Below are 19,915 nucleotides of genomic sequence, written 5' to 3' on the forward strand. Positions count from 1 at the left end.
GGACCAACGACTGTAGAGCTTGCATTGTAGACGAGGCGGAATCCTGTGTTGTTTCCAGAGCTGATACTCTGGTAGTGAGTGATGAAAGTTCAGCATTGAATTTGGCAAATTCTTGCTTGCATTCTTCTACCATCTGTTTGGCCAGTGAGGAAATGTCCTCCTTTGTGGGCAGCGAATGCATAATGGAGTGTAGGTCTGCAAGCGTGACAGGTCTGTCCATTACAGAGGCTGAGACGTGTGACAGATGGATCGGTGTTGATGGCGCAGTACGAATGGGAGTGCCTGAGTAGCCAGTAGCGGGCTGTGTGCGCAATATTGGCGGGGTCCCCTCTAAGCTATGGGTAACATCCAGGTTGCCTGGGGACGCCATTCTGGACTGTGAAGCAGGCTGTATGAAAGGGGAGCTCCCCTGGGCCGGTTGCAGGGATGTGCCAAGTATATGGGGTTCGGCAGGAGGGGGACCCAGGCTACGTGTTGGGGAGATCCCCCAGGAGGAGCCCGTGGACCAGGAGGGAGAGGAGTGCCGGGCAGGATCAGGCCCAATGGCTGGGGATGGTGGCAGCTCAAGGACAGTCATATGGTGAGGAGAGCCATGCGTCCCACACTCAGGGGCATGTGCCTTATTGGGGAGCTGTTGTCGTGGGTCTGGGCGGGCTGGGGAAGATGCTGCTGTTACCTGGGCAGGGTCATCTGACCAGAAATCCACCAGCAGGGGTGCTGGTTGAGGGTTCGGGGCCTCGGTGGACTGGGTAGCAGCGCTGTCAGCCGCCCTCAGTGTGAGGTGGGGGAGGGGCGCCTCACTCACCGCCGGCATGGAGATCTGCGGAGGAGAGAAGCCCACGTGCGCGGCGCCATCTTGGAGCGCACAGGATCCGACTCTGGCATCCGCCTCATCGGCGGAGGATTGCTGCTGCGGGGGAGACCGGTCTTTGCCACCCGCCGTGTGTGCGGCATGTCCGGTCACCGAGGAGCAGACAGGAGATCCGGCGCTCATGAGGGGAGGTGGTGCGGCCGCGGCTGTCATGGCGTCGGAACTCACCGGAGCGGGCTGGGTTCGGGGCGGCTGGGAGCGGGTAAAGTAGCTCTCCAGGTCCATCTGTGGCGTGGAGGGTCTGGTAGAGGGCTTCCCCTTGTTCCTCTTGGAGGTTTTCCCCATGACAGCTGGCTGGAAACACTGGTTTAGGGCAGGTTTGGTCCGGAGCTCTGGTTCCCTGCGTCTCTACTCCTCCATGGCTAGACACGCCCCACTTTTCCTGAATTTTAGGGGACCGTCGGGTGGGACGCGGAACATCAGCATCTTCTGCTGCAATCAGATCCCAGTCAGTGCATAGGCGACAAAGTGCAGCCGGTGTTTGTGCGACATGTTTGGTCCCTTTGTGGGTAATGATGAGTTTCACAGGAAAGCCCCATTTGTAAGCAATGGCGTTATCCCTAAGGATCTTTGTTCCTATGGCAAACTCCCGACACCTAGCCAGTGTCGCTGCAGAGAGATCCGTGGATATTAGGATATCTTTAAAGCGGTCAGGCAGCTCAGGGTTGCGTCTAGCCGCCTCAATTAGCATCTCGTTTGTGCGGAAGAAATGGATCCTTGCTATAGTGTCCCGTGGTGTACTCACAGCTAAGCTCCTGGGCTTGGGGAGCCTATGCGCCCGGTCTATGAGCAAATGAATGGTTTCGGCCTGGGGGAGAAGTGCAACAAAGTAGTGGGTGAGAAATTCTTGCAGGTCTTCCGGCTTTACCGATTCGGGGATACTGCGAAATCGCAGGTTATTGCGCCACGACCGGTCTTCTATGTCAGCAATTTTGAGCTTCAGCGCGGCTATCTCATCCTCCATTACATTCGTAGTATCCACCACCATATTATGCGATGTGGTGAATTCTGTCATTTTCTCCTCTATATGAGCAGTACGGCCCCCCAGGGAAGTGATTTCCTTCTGCAAGGCAGTGATAGAGTGTATTTCTGTGTGCAGGGCAGCTTTCAACTCTGCAATCATGGCTCTCATTGCTGGTTCTGTCACAGGGAGTGCTTGAGCATGGTGTGGGGACAGCATGTCTGCTGCTGTTACATGATATGGCGCCAACTCTGGAGAGGCAGCATGCCTGTGCTTACCCTGTGATGGAGGGGTATGGCGGGTGTCAGTCTCGGTTGTATGCAGTCGAGGAGATGCTCTGCTATCCGCCGGTGACAAGGCAGATGCCGAAGAGGAGCAGGCGGAGGCTGGTGAGGAGTAGGCAGCAGTCTTATTTGTACTCATCTGGGATGAGGAGAGTCCCGCCGCGCCATCTTGGGATCCAGCCGAGGCCGGGAAGAAGTGTGTGAGCTTCATGGGGCTCTTCTTCTGCTTCCTCCTGGTCCTCATTAATGTCGGGCGATACCGCTCGGGTATGAGAGGGACCTCCTGCGGGATTTTATTAGGGCTGATTATCGCTGTGAGCCGCTGTTGGCCATTTGTGAGAGCGGAGCTCCTTGTCTAAGCGTCCGCCACCATGCGCTGCTAGCCACGCCCCCCAGACCCATACACTTTAATTAGGCACGGACACCCTTCCGGTGTCAGTTCGGGAAAAATGATCCGGAAAAAATAGGACATGTCCTACTTTTGTCCGGAATTCTGGCCCGGGCGCCCCCATAGAAGTCTATGGGAGTGCCGGAATCACGGGCACTTTCCTTATGTACATCAGGAAAGTGGCCAGGATTCCGGACTGCCTACGCACCCCCCACAACTCACCCTGCACCCGGCTCCCCCGTCCTCCTGCTCCCTGGTGCCGTGCATCCTGGTGTGCACCAGGTCCTGCTGCACCTGCCCTGGCCTCAGGTTGGCGGCCCCCTCGCTCAGCGGCACCCGACGGACCTCAGGTGTACGGCCCCCAACCAGCAGCAACTCAACCCCCCCGGGCGCCCGCTCGCCCAGCAGAGGACCAGGACAGGTGAGATCACTGCTCTCCCCCCCGAAGAAGTCAAACTCCCACCATGTCCTGCTGACAGGACATGATGGGAGTTGTACTTCTGCAGCCTGTGGCCATCTAGGTTGCAGAAGTATATCCCCCATCATTACCTGTAACCTCCCCAGATTGCCCGTAACCTCCCCAGATTGCCCCTAATCTTCCCAGATTGCCCGTAATCTTCCCAGATTGCCCGTAATCACCCCAGATTGCCCGTAATCACCCCAGATTGCCCGTAATCACCCCAGATTGCCCGTAATCACCCCAGATTGCCCGTAATCACCCCAGATAGTCCGTAACCATCCCAGACTGCCCGTAACCACCCCAGATTGCCCGTCAATACCCCAGATTGCCTGTAATCTCCCCAGATTGCCACAGACTGCCTGTAACCACCCCAGATTGCCCGTCACCGCCCCAGATTGCCCGTCACCACCCCAGATTGCCCGTCACCACCCCAGATTGCGTCGCAACCCCAGATTGCGTCGCAACCCCAGATAGTCAGTGAACACCACCAGATTGCTCGTCACCACCCCAGATAGCCAGAAAACACCCCAGGATTGCCCATAACCACCCCATACAGCCAGTAAACACCCCCAGATTGCCCATAAACACCCCAGGATTGCCCATAACCACCCCATACAGCCAGTAAACACCCCCAGATTGCCCGTAACCACCCCAGGTTGACCGTAACCACCCCAGGTTGACCGTAACCACCCCAGGTTGACCGTAACCACCCCAGGTTGACCGTAACCACCCCAGGTTGACCGTAACCACCCCAGGTTGGCACAGACTGCTCGTAACCCCCCTAGATTGCCCATAACCACACTAGATTGCCTGTTGCCACCTCTGATAGCCAGTAAACACCCCAAGATTGTCCATTACCACCCCAGATAACCAGTAAACACCCACATATTGCCTGTCACTAAAATGACACTCCTTCTCTTCTGAGCCCTGCTGTGTGCCCATACAGTGGTTTATGCGCACATATGGGGTACCATTGTACTCAGGAGAACCTCCGTTACAAATTTTGGGGTGCTTTTTCTCCCCTGTTCCTAGTGAAATTGAGAAATTTCAAACTAAACAAACATGTTATTGGAAAAATAATTTTTTTTCATTTTTACTGTCTTCTTTTGAATACTTTCCTCTAATACCTGTGGGGTCAAAATGGTCACCAAACCCCAAGATGCATTCTTTGAGGGGTGTACTTTCCAAAATGGGGTGACTTTTGGGGGGGGGGTTCTATTCTGCTGACACTACAGGGGCGCTGCAAACGCACCTGGCGCTCAGAAACTTCTTCAGCAAAATCTGAACTGGAAATGCTAATTGACACTCCTTCCCTTCTGAGCCCCGCTGTTTGCCCATACAGTGGTTTATGCCCACATATGGGGTACCATTGTACTCAGGAGAACCTGCGTTACAAAATTTGGGATGCATTTTCTCTCATGTTTATTAAGAAAATGAGATACTTTAATCCTAATAAACATATTATTGGAAAATGTATATTTTCCATTTTTTTCCGGCCTAATTGTGAATACTTTCCTCCAGCCCCTGTAGGGTTAAAATGCTCATTATACCCCTAGATTAATTCTTTAAGGTGTCTAGTTTCCAAAATGGGGTCAGTTATGGGGGTTTCCAGTATACAAGCCTCCTAAATCAACTTAAAAAAAAGAACTGGTCCCTAAAAAAATCAGTTTTGGAAATTTCATGAAAATTTGATAATTTGCTGATACATTTCTAAGCCCCATAACACCCTAAAAAGCAAAATATGTTTACGAAATGAAGCCAGAATAAAAGAGGACATATTGATAATGTGACTAACTAATTTTTGTCATGTGACTTTCTTTTTTTAGAAGCAAAGAATTTCAAAGTTTGTAAAGTGCAAATTTTTCATTATATTTTGATGTTTTTCACAAAAAAACACACAACACAGTGACCAAATTTTGCCACTAACATACAGTACCATATGTTAGGAAAAAACAATCCCAGAATCGCTAGCATACGTTAAAGAATCACTGAGCTATAAGCACATAAAGTGAGACAGGTCAGATTTTGAAAAATGAGCCTGGTCATTAAGGCCCAAATGTGGGGAACATGGAAAGCTCAGGGGAGCTGCCAAACAATGAAAGAAACTCCCTCTGTCAGGGTAACATTACCAGGGAGACAACATGTCCTGGGTCTCTGAATAGTGGTGTGGAGGAGAAATAAAGTGAGAAGAGAAGAGCTAACACTGGATGATGAGGGGTATCCATTCTGCTATTTGTAAAAAGGGGGTAGGAAGGGAACAAGGCTGCTGGACTGTTATGTTTGTTCCCTTCAGGTGGAGCAGTATTTATTGCAGCGGTTCCCAACTGGGGTGCCGTGGGATCCCGGCGAGAATTGTGACTTAGTTACTTTAAGCATCCCTAGAAGATGCACCCGCGCAGCTTTTAGGGATGCACTGTCCACTTTTATGTTCTGTCCGCTCACTGTAATGCAGGGTGAGCAGGCTAAACTTTGAAGTGAACAGAATGTAGGTGCAGGAACTGTCAGTGTCCTGCTCCTACATTCAACCCCACAGGCCGCTGGCACTTCATGCCTGCAGCCTATGGGGCGCTGAAACGTGATCCCTCTAGCAGGTGTGATGATGTGATGTCATGATGCCTGCTGGTGGATCCATCCGTGCGGCACACAGGCTGGAGCCAGAAGATGAAGAAGAGGTCCCTGCATCCACACAGCCCGGTGAGTATGATGTTTTTTTTTTTTTTGTTTTTTTTTTATTGGTGCACAGCGGGTGGGGGGCTCAGTAGTATGAGGGGTACAGTATGGTAAGCATTATTACAATGGAGGTCACAGCAGGGGGGCATTATTACTGAGGGGAACAGCACGGACGAAATTATTACTATGAAGGGCACAACAGTGGGCATTTTTATTATAAGGGGCACAACAGGAGCATTATTACTATATGTAGGGCACAGCAAGGAGCATTATTACTATATGGGGTACAGCGGGGACATTATTACTATATGGAGGGCACAGCAAGGGGCATTATTACTATATGGAGAGGACAGCAGGGGGCATTTGCTACTATATGGGGCACAGCAGGGGACATTACTAATATATGGAGAGCACAGTATGGGGGCATTATTACTAAATGAGAGCACAGCTTGGGGCATTACTACTATATGGAGAGCACAGCAGGGGGCGTTATTGCTATATGGGAAATAAAGTTGCTAGAAATGTGCAGAACCTAAGGGTCCCTTTATACCGAAAGATTATCTAACAGATTATCTGCCAAAGATTTAAAGCCAAAGCCAGGAACAGACTATATAAACAGAGATCAGGTCATAAAGGAAGGCCTGAAATTCCTCCTCTTTTCAAATCCATTCCTGGCTTTGGCTTCAAATTTTTGGCATATAGTCTTTCTGTGTAAATGGACCCTAAGGGTCCTATTCCACAGGCCGATGGGGGCCAGATCAATAAAGTAAATGAGCGCCACTCGTTTACTGGGCCTATCATACTGCCCGATAATCGTTTAGCGAGGGCTGCAGGGACATCGTTAGCTATGTCCTTGCAGCCCTTGTTTAAACATGATACTTTACCTAACCATGCTGCAGGTATTCTCCTGCACTCCTCCTTCCGCACACAGCAGCAGCTTCGGTACTGCCTGTCTGAGCTGACCGACCGCTCAGTCAATCACTGACCGCTGCAGTCCTGGCCAGTGATTGGCTGAGTGGTCTGTCAGCCAAGAAAGGCCACACCAAAGCTGCTGCTGCGCGCGGGACCAGGAGGAAGAAGGAGCTCAGGAGACCTGCAATAAGCTTTGGTAAAGCATGGAGCTTGTGAAATCACCAGTCACCAGCGATGCGCGGTCAGTGCCCGATGATTTTAGGTTTGAACCTAAATAAACAGTGAGCTGACGACACGATCATCAGCTGATCGTTGTCTTTATTCCACGGAGCCATAATCGCCCGAATCGGAGCGATTATCGCTCTGTGGAATAGGACTCTAAGATGTTTGTCTGGCAGATTCTGAAGAGATGAATTGTAGCTGGAAGAAATCATCATGGTGGTCTGGACCAGAAGGAGAGGCAAAGGAAAGCAATGCTTCAGATCAAAGATGACTTCACCTGAATGGTGTTTTTTGTATTTTGCAGAACATTATTTGGTGCCTTGAGGTGGAAAAAAATAGGAAGCACCGATTTATTGCCTCACTGCAGTTTTTTTTTTCCTACAAGTTGGTTTCCTTCACTGTGGCAGTGGGCTACTACAGGTGAAGCAGCTTGCATTACTGCACTGCAGTGTTGGTTTGCTCCAGGTGGAGCAGGTTTTACTTCTGCACTGTGGGGCTCGATTGACATTACTAGGGCATATTAACCCCTTAGTGACCGCCGATACGGCTTTCTACGGCGGTCACTAATGGGCCTTATTCTGCTGCCATCAGCTTTTTACGGCGATGGCAGAGAATAAGATTGCGGGGCCGGGACGGCCCCCACCCCATCCCCCCGGCTACCGGAGGTAGCTGAGGGGTTGGGGCAGTGTGTGGGGTCCGTCCCAGCCCCCCCCCTTACCGACGATCGCCGCTATTAACGTTATAGCGGCGGCCGTCGGTAAAGAGGATTACCGATGCTGCCGCCGCCTTTCATCTCCCCCCGCCGTGAATCTACGGCGGGGGGAGATGAAATAAGTGTATATCAGACCCCAGATCAGACCCCCCTAGTGCCCCGATAACTAACCCCCCTCCCCCGGCGGCCATCATTTCCAAGATGGCCGCCGCCATCGCTGTGAACCGACTAACGTCGGTTCACAGCGATGAAAGAGTTAAAATGAATGAAAGCCCCATGCTCTCCGCCACCGGAGGTAGCGGAGAGCATGGGGCAGTCATCGGGGACCCCCCTGTGGGGTCCCGGTACAAGCGATCAGCGGTATATACTATATACCGCTGATCGCTTGTACCATGTGCTCCCGGCACTTTTTATCCCCTGTCACCATGAATGATTGGTGACAGGGGATAAAAAGTGATGTCCCCCCACCCCTTAAGTCGCCCCCCACCCCCCCTGTCACCCCCGTCCCCCAGTCACCCCCCCTTCCCCATATACTCACCGGAACCCACGGAGCTCCTTCCTCCTCGACATCCTGGCTGGTTATGAAGTGCGCATGCGCTTCACAACCAGCCAAGCTCTGAAAATTTAAAGTGACAGAGACCAATTTGGTCTCTGTCACTGAACTATGATTACTGAGATAGAAAATATCACAGTAATCATAGTAATACAGTGAAAATGAATATGTAAAGTACAAAAAGTGACAAACATACAAAAAAATAAAACACACACTTTTTATTATAGTAATAATTGCAGTTTACTCCCAAATTACCCCTAACCCCTCCCCAGATTACCCGTAACCACCGCACGTTGCCCGTAACCACCGCACGTTGCCCGTAACCACCGCACGTTGCCCGTAACCACCGCAAATTGCCAGTGACCCCCTCCAAATTGCCCGTAACCACCCCAAATTACATGTACCCACCCCAGATTACCTATAAGCACTTCAGTTTATCAGTAACAATCCCAGATTGTCTGTAACCCTTCCAGGTTGCACATAACCCCCCCAGGTTCCCCGTAATCACGGCAAATTACATGTAACCCCCCCAGATTGCACGTAACCACCGCGCGTTGCCTCTGACCACGCCACGATGCCTCTGCCCACGCCACGATGCCTCTGACCACGCCACGATGCCTCTGACCACGCCACGATGCCTCTGACCACGCCATGATGCCTCTGACCACCGCACGTCGCCTCTGACCACCACACGTCGCCTCTGACCACCACACGTCGCCTCTGACCACCCCAAATTGCCAATGACCCCCTCCAGATTGCGGTGCCCATGTCAGATTACAGGTACCCACCCCAGATTGCCTATAAGAACTTCAGTTTATCCGTAACCACCCCACGTTGCCCGTATCCACCCCAGATTGTCTGTAAGCACTGCAGGTTGCCCGTAACCAGCCCACGTTGCCTGTAACCACCCCAGATTGTCTGTAAGCATTGCAGGTTGCCCGTAACCACCCCACGTTGCCCGTATCCACCCCAGATTGTCTGTAAGCACTGCAGGTTGCCCGTAACCACCCCACGTTTCCCGTAACCATCCCAGATTGTCTGTAAGCACAGCAGGTTGCCCGTAACCAGCCCACGTTGCCCGTTACCAGCCCACGTTGCCCGTAACCAGCCCACGTTGCCTGTAACCAGCCCACGTTGCCTGTAACCAGCCCACGTTGCCTGTAACCAGCCCACGTTGCCGTAACCACAGCAGGTTGCCCGTGACCACCACACGTTGCCCATAACCACCACACGTTGCCCGTAACCACCACACGTTGCCCGTAACCACCACACGTTGCCCGTAACCACCCCGCGTTGGCTGTAACCACCCCACGTTGCCTGTAACCACAGCAGGTTGCCCGTGACCACCCCATGTTGTCCGTAACCACCCCAGATTACCTGTAATTACCTCAGGTTGCCCATAACCACCCCTGGTTGCCCGTAACCACCCCACATTACCTGTAATCTCATTTTTTTTATTTTATTTTAGTAACTGCACTATTCTAATAACCATTACTAGCTGCGGTTTTGCTCCTGTAAATTGGCGCTCCTTCCCTTCTGAGCCCTGCTGTGTGCCCATACAGTGGTTTATACCCACATATGATGTACCGTTTTACTCAGGAGAACCTGCGTTACAGATTTTGGGGTACGTTTTCTCTCCTGTTCCTCGTCAAATTGAGAAATTTCAAACTAAACCAACATATTATTGGAAAAATTCGAGTTTTTCATTTTTACTGGCCAATTTTGAATACTTTCCTCTAATACCTGTGGGGTAAAAATGGTCACCACACCCCAAGATGAATTCTTTGAGGGGTGCTCTTTCCAAAATGTGGTGACTTTTGGGGGGAATCTATTCTGCTGACACTACAGGGGCTCAGCAAACGCAACTGGCGCTCAGAAACTTCTTCAGAAAAATCTGCACTGAAAATGCTAATTGGCGCTCCTTCCCTTCTGAGCCCGGCTGTGTGCCCATGCAGTGGTTTATGCCCACATATGGGGTACTGTTCTACTCAGGAGAACCTGCTTTACATATATTGGGGTGACATTTCTCTCCTGTTCCTCGTGAAATTGAGAAATTTCAAACTAAAGGAACATATTATTGGAAAAATTCGAGTTTTTCATTTTTACTGTCTACTTTTGAATACTTTCCTCAAATACCTGTGGGGTCAAAATGCTCACCACACCCCAAAATAAATTCTATGAGGGGTGTACTTTCCAAAATGGGGTGACTTATTGGGAGATTTTACTCTGCGGACACTACAGGGGCTCTGCAAAAGCACCTGGCGCTCGGAAACTTCTGCAGCAAAATCTGCATTGAAAAAGCTAATTGGCGCTCCTTCCCTTCTGAGCCCTCCTGTGTGCCCATACAGTGGTTTATGCCCACATATGGGGTACCATTGTACTCAGGAGAACCTGCGTTACAAATTTTGGGGTACTTTTTTCCTCTTGTTCCTCGTGAAATTGAGAAATTTCAAACTAAACGAACATATTATTGGAAGAATTCGAGTTTTTCATTTTTACTGTCTTCTTTTGAATACTTTCCTGTAATACCTGTGGGGTCAAAATGGTCACCACACACCAAGATGAATTCTTTGAGGGGTGTACTTTCCAAAATGGGGTGACTTATGGGGGTTTTTCTCTCTGCTGACACTACAGGGGCTCTGCAAACGCACCTGGCACTCAGAAACTTCTTCAGCAAAATTTGCATTGGAAAAGCTAATTGGCGCTCCCTTCCTTCTGAGCCCCGCTGTGTGCCCATACAGTGGTTTACGCCCACATATGGGGTACCGTTGTACTCAAGAGAACCTGCATTACAAATTTTGTGGTGCTTTTTGTCTCATATTTCTTTTGAAAATGAGAAACTTTAATCTAAACGTATATATTATTGGAAAATTTAAATTTTCAATTTTTTTACTGCCTAATTGTGAATACTTTCCTCCAGCCCCTGTAGGGTTAAAATGCTCATTATACCCCTAAATTAATTCTTTAAGGTGTGTAGTTTCCAAAATGGGGTCACTTATGGGGGTTTTCAGGATACCAGACTTCTAAATCCATTTAAAAAAAGAACTTGTCCCTAAAAAAATCAGTTTCACGAAAATGTGATAATTTGCTGATAAATTTCTAAGCCCCATAACACCCTAAAAAAGTAAAATATGTTTACCAAATTATGCCAGAATAAAGAAGACATATTGGTAATGTGACTTAGTAACTAATTTATGTGCTACGACTTTCTTTTTTTAGAAGCAGAGAATTTCAAAGTTCATAAAATGCAAATTTTTTTAATTTTTCATGATATTTTGATGTTTTTCACAAAAAACACACAAAGTAGTGACCAAATTTTGCCACTAACATAAAGTGCCATATGTCACGAAAAAACAATCTCAGAATCGCTAGCATACGTTAAAGCATCACTGAGCTATAAGAGCATAAAGTGAGACAGGTCAGATTTTGAAAAATTAGCCTGGTCATTAAGGCCAAAACTAGCTGCAGCACGAAGGGGTTAAGCACACATTGTGGCAGTATTTGGAGCTGTGCAGTAGTGGATGTTTGTTTTTATGGCTCTAGCATCAACATGGATTTCTTAGTGAGGCCCGGGTACAAAAAGTTTGAGAAGCCCTGGTGTAGGCAAATGGGACATATATGACGGACTCCAGGTCTTGTGGAGCTTACACACTCTCTATATAGTGTTAGCCAGTGGGCAAGTTACTTAGCCTTCCTGGATTCCTGAAAGGCTAATCTGCCTGGAGCAAATAGAAATTAACAAGGTAGTAGAATTAATGTTTAGCCTGTCTCCATTACACCTCCATGCGGTTTGTTACCCAGCTTTCCCGGGACCCTTAAAGGTAAATCTGCCTAACCAAGTAGATTTCGAATTTTGCAGTTTTCGCATTACATAGTAGATTTATCAATTACAGCTTTCCAGTTATTCTCACACAGTTCTTTCTTATTACTAGATTATTATTACTAGACTAGTTATTGTATAATATGAGAACTGGAGACCTAGGCAGATTTGATGACTGGGTAATAACCTGTGTGGAGCTGTGATAATGGACAAACTTATCATGTGAAGAACCCAGAATGCATCACAAAGTCCCCCTAAGTATTTTGAGCCATCTCCTGTCTTTCTAGCTGCTGCCACTCATGAGGTACACGTTTGTCTAAAAGCCGATCTATAACCAAGATTGGAAACTACATTTCCCATCTTGCATCTCCCTTATTGGTCTGTTTGTGTACTTGCCCCCTTAGCTTTCTTCCTGCCCACTGCTGTCATCACTATTGCACCGTAAACACAGGACTTTTTTTCACTAATTTTACATCACATCACACCAATATGTATTCCATACTAGCTGATGATGTAGCAGAGCTGACTCACGCATGGTGTAGCTATGTGCTGCATAACAAGCATCTGTGTACCGGGGGTGTGGGGTGTTATGTAGGTTTAGATAACTGTTTGCTGACTACAAATGAAACATTCTAGTTCCATCCACACTCTAAGAACGTCTATAACACTTAAAGGGGTTATCCAGCTCTACAAAAACATGGCCACTTTTCCCCCTACTGTTGTCTCCAGTTCAGGTGTGGTTTGCAATTAAGCTCCATTTACTTCAATGGAACTGAGTTTTACAACCCCACCCAAACTGGAGACAACAGTAGGGGGAAAGTGGCCATGTTTTTGTAGTGCTGGATAACCCCTTTAAAATATACAGAGCTGTGACACAAAGACAGGTACATATGTCTGCATCCACTGACAAGGAGAGATAGAACTATAACTTTACATATTACAGAAACCTAAGCTCAGGGACACATGTAAGGGTCCATTCACACAGAAAGATTATCTGACAGATTATCTGCGAAAGATTTGAAACCAAAGCCAGAAAGAGACTATAAACAGAGATCAGGTCATAAAGAAAAGCCTGAGATTTCTCCTCTTTTCAAATCCATTCCTGGCTTTGGCTTTAAATCTTTGGCAGATAATCTTTCTGTGTAAATGGACCCTAAGGGGTATATTACACCAACAGATTATCTGACAGATTTCTTTAAGCCAAAGCTAGGAATGTATTTGAAAAGAGGAGAAATCTCAGTCTTTTATTACCTGTTCTCTGTATATTCTGTTCCTGGCTTTGGTTAAAAAAAAAAAAAAAAAAAATCTATCAGATAATTTGTTGGTGTAATAGAGATCTAATGGTCCTTTTACTTGGAGCGATAATTCGCCCGTTAAAGCGATTAATGATTTCGAAGTAACAATGTGTTTTTTATAACGATCAGTGTTTAGATGGAACGATATAGCGTATGGAAAAATCGTTTTGCGATCCTTTTAAGATCGCTTAAGCCTATCTCACACATAGGTTAAATTGGTGAAAGACTGTTCACACGAAACGATCTGCAAATTTTTAGCGATCGACCAACGACGATTTGAGAACATGTTCAAAGATCAAAATGAACAATTTCTCGCTTGTCGCTTGATCATTCACAGTGTTTACACAGAACGATAAGTCTATGGAAGCAGCACAGGTGCATGGAGATGATGCAGATAATGTCTCCTCGTGATCGGGTTACCAAGTCAATAGACAGCAAACCCAGGCCCTAAAGTGGAGAGCCCATGTTCTGTGACTACAAAAAGAGGGGGAAGAGGAAGAATGGACCCAGAGTAGAGAATTTTACATGCCCAAAGCCTTTAAAAATAAAAAAAAATAAAAACACAAAAAAACAGGGAAAGGGTGCAAGACAGGGAAAGGGTGCAAGATAGGTTATACGTTATGTGTATATTGGCCATAGGGTGGTATTGGAAAGCGGATCATTTAGAATATTGTTTTTGTTACCCGGATAACCCCTTTAAGTTCTAAATGGAGTGGCTTATTCCCCTCTCCCTATAGATAAGACTTGCATGCTGCACTGAGCTGAGCATATTTATTTGGGATGGTAATTGCTTTGAATGAGTGCCCATAATGCTGCGTTTACATGGATTGATTATCGTTCGAATTTTCGCAATAACGATCGCATTTGAGCGATAATCGTTCTGTCTAAACACAGCAAACGATCAAGCGACGAGCGAAAAATCGTTCATTTTGATCTTTTAACATGTTCTTAAATCATTGTTCGTCGTTCGCTAAAAATTCGCAGATCGCTTAGTGCAAACAGTCTTTCAAGCTGCAGCATATGTACTGGCTAAGCAGTAATAGGTTATCTAAACCAGTTGTTCTCAAACTTTTTCTACTGGAGCCTCACCCAACAGACCAAGGAAATGCCTGGGCCTCACCAGACTGACCAAGAGGGTGCCTGGGCCTCACCATCTCTAGTAAAAGTCCATTTAAAAAGCTGAAAATAATGCTAGGGCTACCTTTCACCCATCTACCAAGCTCTATACACTAATAAAGCAAGTACAAAATAATTTAATAATGTTGCTAAAATAGAAATTTTTGCAAACAGTAAAAGGACTGTACAGATCATAGTTACTTTGTGAAAATGGGCTCCTCAGCTGGGCCTCACCTCACAGTTTGTGAAGCACTGATCTAAACCATACAGCCCCTTTATGTCTAAATGTGATTCCACTCACCTTACATGCATAGCGTGGCTGTGCCTAAAAACAAAGAAGATTTAACATATTAATGACTGAAAAAATCCAGAGACAAAAGTAAGGAGGTTTTGTTCCTTGGCAAACCTTTGTGTTCTTATGTACGGTACAGTCTCTCACAGGTGAACAGAAAATAAAGCTGGGAAATTATTCAAATTAATATAATAAATGATAAATATGTGAAATCTAGGTTAGCCCCAATCTTGTGGAGATTTAATACCATAAAGTCCAGCTCTAACTGTGTGCACAGCATACAGGGGGGATTTCAAGGCCTTTATGATTCATCACATGACAATTTGATAATGAAAGTAAAACTGGCATAAAGGAGAACATGCAAGCTTGAGAAATGGTGTGGAAAAAGTCCCTCCCCCCCCCCCCTCTACACACACACAATGCAATCTCTGAATTATTCAGCCCCGGAATAAGATCTCTGGTGAAACCGCATAGTATATTTACAAACCAGGTGCTGAAGCGTTATGTGGTGGTGTCGGAAGGGAAACTAGTGTATACTGATACATTATATAAAATGAAATTTATTTCCAATTTACATGCATTATCTAAAATGTATTGTTTGAAAGATATTGATTTACTATTCCCCCATGGGCCCAGTTTGCTCTATAACCTGATGCCATTAGTCAAAGGGGTTGTCCAGCGGAAAAAAAAATTCTTTCAAATCAACTGGTGTCAGAAAGTTTTATAGATTTCTAATTTACTTCTATTTAAAAATCTCAAGTCTCCTGCAGGAAGTGCTTTATTTATATTCAGAAACAGTGCTCTCTGCTGACACCTCTGCCCATGTCAGGAACTGTCCAGAGCAGTAGCAAATCCCATAGAAAATCTCTCCTGGGGCGTGGCTTGAGCGACGGAGCGGAAGGTCGCATGTAGCGGTAGCTCCGTGCAGAGTCTCGTGTCTCCTGCTATCCTGACCTCATCCTGGCTTCCCCCGGCTTGCCGCAGCGCCTCAGATCCCGCTCCGCCACCCGGACGGCCGACATGTGCCCCAACAAGACACCCGCCGGGCCGGAACGGCTGCAAACTTATGCCCGCGCGCTCGGCCAAGATGGCGCTGGCTCCTCTGCACAGCAGGGCTCCCGCCAGCTACAGGTCCCTATTCAGCAGCAGCACTCCTCTGGACACCAGCACGCTGCAGGAGATGAGCAGGAAGAACCTGCGGAGCCCACATTGAGGGAGCTGCTGACTGCTATAACCCCGTGCAAAGCCTCCTTAACAGGTATGTTAGAGGAGGTGAAGATTGATATAAGTTCATTGAGACAGGACTTCCAGAACTTGAGAGAGAGGGTCCTTCATGCCGAGGACCGTATCTCTGATTTAGAGGATAGAACAGCTCCTATGCCTGCTGCTATAACAGCTCTTGAGAAATCTTCTGAGGCATGGAAGGAGAAGGCTGATGATCTAGAAAATCGCCTTAGGCGAAATAATCTGAGATTTATTGGTCTGCCTGAATGTTCTGAGGGAGCAGATCCTGGCAAATTTGTGGAAAACTGGCTCAAAGACTTCCCTAATGCTCTGTTTTCTGCTGCTTTTGCTATTGAGCGGGCTCATAGAGTCCCGACTAGACCGCTACCACCGGGATCTCCGCCGCGACCTCTACTTGCTAGAATGCTTAATTGTAATGATCGGGATCTGGTTCTGCGACTGGCAAGAAAGCTGCAAGACATCACCTATAATGGAGCCCGTGTATCCATTTTCCCGGATTTTTCTGCCGATCTTCAGAAGAAACGTGCCTCCTTCACGGCTGTGAAGCGACGTCTCCGTGAGCTGGAAATCCCATACTCCATGACGTACCCTGAGAGTTGTGGATGGTGACAGAACCGTCTTTTTCCCGTCTCCTCGGGAGGCGGATGATTGGGTGCGCTGTAAAAGACCGATGCCGCAGGACTGAGGACTCGGGACGTTTCTTGTCGCAATTGATCATCATGGGTGAGATGGTTCTACCCTGTGCACTGTGCCTTCTATACTCACCCCTACACTCCTGATCTTCCTCTGCATATATTCTTTTGAGTCATCTTGCATTCTTTTTGTTCTTGAATGTACTGTATATGATGTTCCATATTGCAGTTAAAATGTTTTCCACTAGATGGTGCCATGATTACATACATCTTAGGTTTGGAGCAGCCAGCTCTCTTCTCATGTTGATACTCTTACATGTTATGTTTTACTTTACTTTTACATGCCTTGCTTATTATACTGTGGCCACCGGTGGTGTTGGCGGGGCGGGGGGCTGTGGTTTTTCGCTGGGGTGGCGGTCCTCCTTTGTTCTTCCAGACACGCGGGACCTCCCCCGTAACGAATGCCACATTACTACATATCTTTCACTTGTTCTGTTGACTACGGTCATCCGACCCTTCGGGGCTGTTTGTTGCTTTTTGTTCATTGTTTTTGTTGGCAAGGCAGATTACAGTCTTTCTATTTTCCGCATTCACTCTTTATGACCTTACACTTAATACTTATCGGTACCTTCCATGTTTTAATCTGGTATGATGTCCATTAGTCTTTTCTTGGAATGTCAGAGGGATGGGACATCCTCGGAAAAGGGCTACGATACATGCTCTTATTCGTAAGCACAACCCTCACATAGTATGTCTGCAGGAAACGCACCTCACTCCTGAGCACCATGGGTGGTTACGCAAACCTTGGGTACAGTGGGCTGCGCATTCCTGTCATACTTCCTATTCTAGGGGTGTATCTATGTTAGTACATAAGTCCCTGAAATGGGAAGTGCAAACCTGTAAATCCAACTCTGAAGGACGTTTTTTGTTTATTCATGCCCTTATTGACAACAGCCCTTATGTTATATTGGGAATATACAACCCTCCTCCTGGGACCCTGATGTGCTGCATCGGGCTGCGGCTTTTGCTGCGGCATATCCCGGTGCCCAAATCATGTGTATGGGGGACCTTAATATGCTCCTGCACCCTTACTATGATAAACAGGGAGCTGACCCTTCTTTACTCGCCTCCTTATCTCCTTTGGCACAATTGCTATCTGAGTTAGGATGGCTGGATGCGTACCGCCATTTTTATCCGACCTCCTCTGTGTTCTCCTGCTTTACTGCAGGGAGGATGACTTTATCTCGCATTGACTATGTTTTGGGTAACCCATCTCTTATTTCTAACATAACTGACATTGCCTATCTCACCTGATCTGTCTCGGATCACTCTCCTCTGGCTTTCACCTTGTGTCCTCCTGATCGAAGTGTGCGGACCTGGAAACTAAATCCTTTCTGGCTGACTTTATTTACAGATAATGATCGCATACCTGATCAGCTACAAATATTTATCCAATTAAATGGGGAACATGAGGATAAGCTGGTCTTATGGGAAACCCTTAAGGCCTACCTTAGGGGTTGCTTACAGTCCTCGATCTCTTATGTAAAAAAGGTGGGGGATGCAGAGGAGCGGGTTCTTGAGGTGAAATGTGCAATGCTCGAGAGGTCATATATAGCGAATCCCTCTGATGTTGCGAGGGAGGCATGGCTAGCGGCTGGTAGACAATATTTGCACGTACTACAGGAGAAGGCTAACAGGAGAATATTCTTTAATAAACAGTCTGCGTTTGAACTGGGCAACCAGTCCAGTAAATTGCTAGCCTATCTGATTCACCAGAATAATCGTTCCCCTGCTATATTTAAAATAAACAGTGAACACGGGACTATCCTTAATACGAATCAGGACATTGCGAATCATTTTGTGCAATTTTATACGTCCTTGTATGCTGCCCAAAATGATTCCTTGCTTTCTGATCTCGAGGTTTACCTTGATGGGATAGACTTCCCCAAGTTATCAGTGGATAGTAGAGATTCTTTAGAGGGCCCAATTACTTTGGAGGAGGTAACTGATGCTATTGGGGACTTGGCAAAGGGCAAGGCGCCTGGCCCTGACGGCTTTCCGTTAGAAGTGTACGCGAAATACATTGATGTTCTGGCGCCCTGCCTTCTGGCAACTCTGCATGAAGCTTTGGAGAAAGGTAAACTTCCGGATACATTTTATGATGCCACTATAGTTGTTATCCTTAGTTGTTAACCCGATAAAGACCCCTTGGAGTGCGGTTCTTACAGACCGATATCTTTGTTAAATATAGATTATAAAATACTCACTAAAATCCTGGCCAATCGCCTGAACAAAGTTATCGTTGAAATTATCCACTCTGACCAAGCTGGCTTTATGCCTGGGAGGTCGACTTCTGATAATATACAAAGAGTTCAGGTGATTACTCAGGTGGGGGTAGCAGCAGAGAAGGACTGGGCATTGGCGTCCTAAGATACGGCTAAAGCTTTCGATTCTATCGAATGGCCATTCTTGTTTGCTGTCCTACGATTTGGGTCTGGCCCTGTCTTTAGAAAGTGGATCTCCCTGCTCTACTGTAGCCCCAGGGCCTGTATACTGATTAACGGTATTTTATCCCCTTATTTTCACTTAGCACGGGGAACGCGACAGGGCTGCCCTATCTCTCCCTTATTATTCATCGTGGCAATTGAACCCTTGGCTCTATGCATTCGTCAGCATCGGAGCTTCAGGGGAATTGTCAATGGTATTCGGGAGGATAGGGTAGGCCTGTATGCTGATGACCTGATTTTATTTATGTCCCAACCCACAGTCACACTCCCTTTAGCTATTAGTATCATAGAATCCTTTGGTAACTATTCGAGCCTATGGATTAATTGGGGAAAGTCGGCGTTTATGCCCCTTAACCCGGTGGGATGGAGAGGCCTCCGGATTGAAAGTAGTGTCCCAATTCAAATACCTAGGGATAATCATAAGCCGTGATTATTCATAGGATCCGGCTCGCAATGTTTATCCGCTGTTGTCCTATGTCAGAGATAAATATAGAGTTTGGGCCCCCCTCCCACTAGCAGTACCAGGACATATAAACTTAATCAAGATGGTGATCTTGCCCAAATGCCTATATGTTCTCGAACATGCCTCTTCTCCAGTTCCTAAATCCTTCTTTAAGCAGCTGAGTGCCATGCTTCCCTCGTTCGTTTGGGGAAATAATAGATCTAAAGTGAGACTCTCTGTACTGCAGAGGCCCAAAGCATCTGGTGGAATGTCTCTCCCTGACTTTTATGTGTATTATCTAGCTGCCCACCTTACCTACTTAAGAATTTGGGTTCAAGCTGGGATCCTACCTAATAGAGAGCATCATTTGGCTTATTATTTAGGCCTTAGGCACCTCTGGCCGGTACTGGAAGGTAAATCTGCTCGCAACTGACTCCCCCTCCTCCTACCTAATAGAGAGTATCATTTGGCTTATTACTTAGGCCTTAGGCACCTCTGGCCGGTACTGGAAGGTAAATCTGCTCGCAACTGAC

The 19,915-nt window shown here is 47.2% G+C and overlaps 1 protein-coding gene across 4 annotated transcripts in view; it reads right to left on the bottom strand.

Moving 5' to 3' along the window:
• Positions 1 to 19,915, bottom strand: part of LOC138783459 (dentin sialophosphoprotein-like) — a 91,131-nt gene that overhangs the window by 52,945 nt on the left and 18,271 nt on the right. For 2 of the 4 annotated variants that reach the window (XM_069958170.1, XM_069958171.1), the window contains exon 3: positions 14,566 to 14,589. The exons of the other annotated variants lie outside the window; for them this stretch is intronic. In XM_069958170.1, coding sequence (XP_069814271.1) covers positions 14,566 to 14,589 — 24 coding nt within the window. The remainder of the gene's footprint in view (positions 1 to 14,565; positions 14,590 to 19,915) is intronic. 4 annotated transcript variants of the gene reach the window in all.

Source organism: Dendropsophus ebraccatus, chromosome 2 (assembly GCF_027789765.1).
Source record: "Dendropsophus ebraccatus isolate aDenEbr1 chromosome 2, aDenEbr1.pat, whole genome shotgun sequence".
In the NCBI taxonomy this organism is placed as follows: domain Eukaryota; kingdom Metazoa; phylum Chordata; class Amphibia; order Anura; family Hylidae; genus Dendropsophus; species Dendropsophus ebraccatus.